Genomic DNA, 4357 nt, shown 5'->3' on the forward strand with positions numbered 1-4357 from the left:
TCTCTCATATGTGACTCTTTTCATCTTTAGCTCTGTTACACTTGTTGTAAAGCAATAGTTTTTTTGTTCATTCATTCAAAAAAAAAAAAATTTGAATACCACTTGTTCATAAAATAGCTCTCATAATGTAAATATGTTATTTGAGCCTGTGGCCTGCATTTGTTTGACTCGCAGTCTTGTATAAAATCCTACTATCTATAATATTTCAACCAACTACGTTTTGTAACTAAGCTTTTGTAGCCTCGGCAACTTTTTGCTGATCCGGTGAAGTATGTTTCTAAACATTAAGGCCTTAGCTAGACTTGATCTACGAATGTAAAAAGAAAAACATTGAAAAATCGTATTCAAGATCCATAGTTTGAAGTTTGAACATGAAAAGTATTATGAAACTCAAGATTAATATCATTCAAACCAACATGAAAGTCCAATAGATCTCTTACTCCGAGAGAATCCTTAATGTAAATCCAACCAAGCTATAACATAATGCATTACTACATTTTCACCACAATTTACCTTTCGCAACCCCTCATTTTTATATCTGCTGAATCATGTCTCAAACCTCCATTTTATGAACTCCTTTCTCCAAGACAGCGAGTTTGATGATATCGAGTGATTCTACCAAGTCATCGCATAGTAGATGAGGGTCTGGAATCACCGTTGTATCGACAGCTAGATTGATGATAATCTTGTTTACGTAGCTTACGAAATGGATAATAAGAGCCTTGTTCAACAAGAAACATAAACAACATGTTAGTTAATTACAAATCATCAAAAGCTTTCAAGGATTTATAAACATCTTGTATGGCGTGAACATGATTAGCAATACTTACTTGTGGTCCACCCGTTGCGCTTGCGGTGACATAAGACATGGGATGGCCAAAAAAACTTACTTCTTCGTCTGGACCGATCACATTTGAAAATGTCAATGTTGTGTGATCAAATAATCTCTTCACAATTGGTTCGATTATCTGCATTAACGAATGTATATATATGATTCTTTTTAATACAGATTCTCATTAACAGTTTTATATAATTTAAAAAAATTAGTTATTTAATAGAGATGTTATATTTTACCTTTTTCCCGAATATAATCAAGGCAAATTTGATGAGTCCATAATAAAACAGTGATTCCATGGAGATTTTTTTCATATCCATTGTAGCTTTGGCTCGCCGGATGTATTCCAACGGATCATCCTCAGATCGTATCCATAAAGGAAACATAACAAAGCCTACAAAGTTTCCCCATCTACACTTTGAACCCTTTGCCATCATATTAGCGAGATCCTGTATTCTCTCATGTTATCAACCTTTTTGCATTCCAACTTATTAAAACGGTAAAAAGTGAAAATGATGGTTACAATGATTTTACCTCGATCTTTGTATCTGGTCTTAAATTTACGACTACGGTACCACGTAGACGAATTTTGTCTAAGGATATTTTCTTCTCCACCACCATATCTTCATCTATTATTTTTATTTTTTCTAGTAAGATATTAGAACCTCATTTAACAGTAATGTTTATATTTTCACTAATAGAATGGGGAAGAATTTGACATTACCAAATTTTTTGCTCAAATATCTTGAGAGGCCTGCTTGTGTCATTCCAAGAAGTACATCATTTACTTTCTACAAAAAGAAAAAACATGAATTTCAAATTTCTTAATATAAGAATGTATGGTCTATATATAGAAGAATGACAATAATCATTCATATATCTACCATATTCATTGTATTCTTCACCAACTTGACATCATCAAGGCTTATCATCCGATGTATAACCTTTGTAGATCGAATTCTGTCTCCCGGTTTACCAAAGAGAGGAGTTTTTGTATCTCGCAAAAATAATAATGTAAGAAAACACTTGAACATTTCAAGAAGAGTTGTGAAAATGATTCTTATCATTAACCAAAACCACCCAACCAACCACCAACTTCTACGATTGGAATCAACATCTTGTTTTGTAGACGCAGTAGTAGGAAGAGCCTCGGGGTCTGATATTTTTCTTGAACTAGCGAGTAGAAGAGACATTAGAGACATTCCATCACCCAGTGAATGATGTAATTTGCCTATACACAAAGATTCTGCATCTGATGTCTTTATATTCAGTATATGAAATTCCCATAAAGGTTTGGAAATGTCCATTGGAGTATTTGCTAGGTTGGAAGTGTAGTCTTCAATAAATTGATCAGGATTTTCAATGTTGGAATAATCAATATCTGGAACAATAACATGATCTTCTACTCGTACACTAACAGGGATCCAAAACGCTTTTCCATTTTTCTTCATCACCTGGAACGTAACATTGATTGAATGATATAAGAAATTTTTATACGAAATATTCAAGTTTGTTATCGAAATAATAATCACTATCAGAGTAACTGTTAAGGCATAAATATATATATGTTTACCACTTTGCTAGAGAAGCGAGGGAGATTGATCCATGTCTTCGTGATACCTTCTACAATGGCGGTTGGGTTGCATCTAGTTTGAAGCCCTAAAGTTAAAACAATGACGCAGTAGAGACTCGGTGTAGCGAACAGCTGTGAAACCGGGCTAAGCGGCTCCGTTGGTGCTGTCTCTTGCTCATTTCTCGCCATGTCTATTCCCTTTTTCAAAGTTATTTAGTTATTATACAATCTTGCCTTCAGCCACGCTTGGTTCTTATACTAGTGTTTTCTTCTCCTTCTAATCTCTCTCTTGATTAAACACGTATTGACTACTCCACTTTGTCATTTTTACTATTATTATTTTCTTCTCTTTCTAATATCCCATTCATTGCGTTACTATTTTGGATATATCTAACGAGTTATGCATTTAGCATTAGGAGTTAAGAGTTGATTTAGTTTATAATTTACTTAAATTCGTTTCCTTTGATCTATCACGAGTAAGTGATGTTTCTATTGTCCCTACTGTATTTGTGAGTCTCAGGCATTTACTTTTCTAGTCAGAGACCAACGTCTTAGACCTTACGTGGGATTGGATTTGTGAAACAAAGTGTAGTTGTAAAGCTTATGTACTTTTCCGGAAAACAGCAAATCGACCGTCCAATTTTTAATTGTAAGGGACAATTATATCTTCCTAACATATGTAGCTCATTTTTTGGGGTTTTAATATTTTTGTTTTCGGAGATGTGAAGGTTAGATCTATACTGACGAAAGATATATGCCAAATGGAAAGGATAAGAAAAAAAGAAAAAAAAAACACACTAGAGAAGATAATATCAAACGAGCGAGTGACATTAGAGATAATTTTGTTGGGAGCATTACATATTTTTTAATCAAATTTTAGGTACGGATTATTTAAGAACTATAGACATTTGATAGTCAAAAATTAGATTGTAATCCCAATTACATCATCTTTATAACAAAGATATATAAAACAAAAAAAGTTGAAAACGAAACTATATGTGAGATACTGTATATATATGATGGATAGAGTAATAAGTTAAAAAGATTAGTTTAAATGGTTCCCATGGTCCTGCTTACCTAAAAAGGACAACTTATAGCACACATGGCACAATATACGAATCAACCTTCATTATACAGAGCCTACACAATTTTTTGTATGGTAGAAAATTGAAAACACGAATTGATTGCATAGTAAACAAAACCTTCAGAGTCTCGTCCTCCGGAGAACTTTGGTTTTATTAAGTACACTCGGTTCCTTATTGGTTTAGCTCTGTTGGTTTGGGTTCCTCACCTACATAATTGGTTCAACTCTTATTCAATTTGGCTATAATTAATTAATTTTTAATAGCTGGAAATGTTTGTAAAACATCTTACTATATTTTCATAGAAAAAATTGTAAAGGAATGGAAAATAAAACGGTTTACCAATCAAATAGGCATGATTTTTCCACATTTGGTATCCCTTTACATTTAAATTTATATTATGATAGGACGATACTATAGAATAGATATAAACTTTTTAAAATTTATAAATTGAGGTCATTGGATTAGTGAAAGCATCTGCCTTGGCCCTCCATATTTATTACAAAAACTTTTGGGTCCCCGTTTCCATAAAATTATATAGACTATGTCTTTTTCCTCCGAATTATACGTATATTTATGTAATTATTATATGGTATCACTATCACCAATTGTCTCCTTTTTTTTTTCTTCATTTCTTTGTTCTGATTGTTTTCATCACTTTTCATTGTATCTAAATTTTGCTGTAGCGATTTTTTTTTTCTTTCGAGGTATTTTACTTCTCAGTTCTCAAGCTTAAATTATACATGATCTTTGTTATGTCTGCCGAAAACTACAAAACACTCGAAAGAACTAATAACATCAAAATATTATGTACATACTGGTCTTAATAAAATATACTAATTAATAATATATATACCATCTAAGTCA

At 32.4% G+C, this 4357-nt stretch overlaps 1 protein-coding gene across 1 annotated transcript; it reads right to left on the bottom strand.

Annotated features, from left to right (window-relative positions):
* Window positions 1-318: 318 nt before the first annotated feature.
* On the bottom strand, window positions 319-2726 carry LOC104785549 (wax ester synthase/diacylglycerol acyltransferase 3-like). Its single transcript, XM_010510784.3, has 7 exons — window positions 2409-2726; window positions 1720-2289; window positions 1560-1626; window positions 1370-1464; window positions 1075-1284; window positions 831-968; window positions 319-721 (listed from the first exon to the last, which is right to left on the bottom strand). Exons 1-7 carry the CDS (start codon window positions 2595-2597, stop codon window positions 554-556), a joined length of 1437 nt encoding a protein of 478 aa, XP_010509086.2. The 5' UTR covers window positions 2598-2726; the 3' UTR covers window positions 319-553.
* Window positions 2727-4357: the final 1631 nt, after the last annotated feature.

This window comes from Camelina sativa, chromosome 5 (assembly GCF_030686135.1).
Source record: "Camelina sativa cultivar CO46 ecotype springtype chromosome 5, ASM3068613v1".
Taxonomy (NCBI): domain Eukaryota; kingdom Viridiplantae; phylum Streptophyta; class Magnoliopsida; order Brassicales; family Brassicaceae; genus Camelina; species Camelina sativa.

Coding starts and splice junctions, on each gene's coding strand:
- LOC104785549 (XM_010510784.3), bottom strand. CDS start 2,597: ATGGCGAGAAATGAGCAAGAGACAGCACCAACGGAGCCGCTTAGCCCG. Junction 1,627..1,719: donor TGAAGAATACAATGAATATG/GTAGATATATGA, acceptor TTCTTTTTGTAG/AAAGTAAATGATGTACTTCT. Junction 722..830: donor GCGCAACGGGTGGACCACAA/GTAAGTATTGCT, acceptor TTGTTGAACAAG/GCTCTTATTATCCATTTCGT.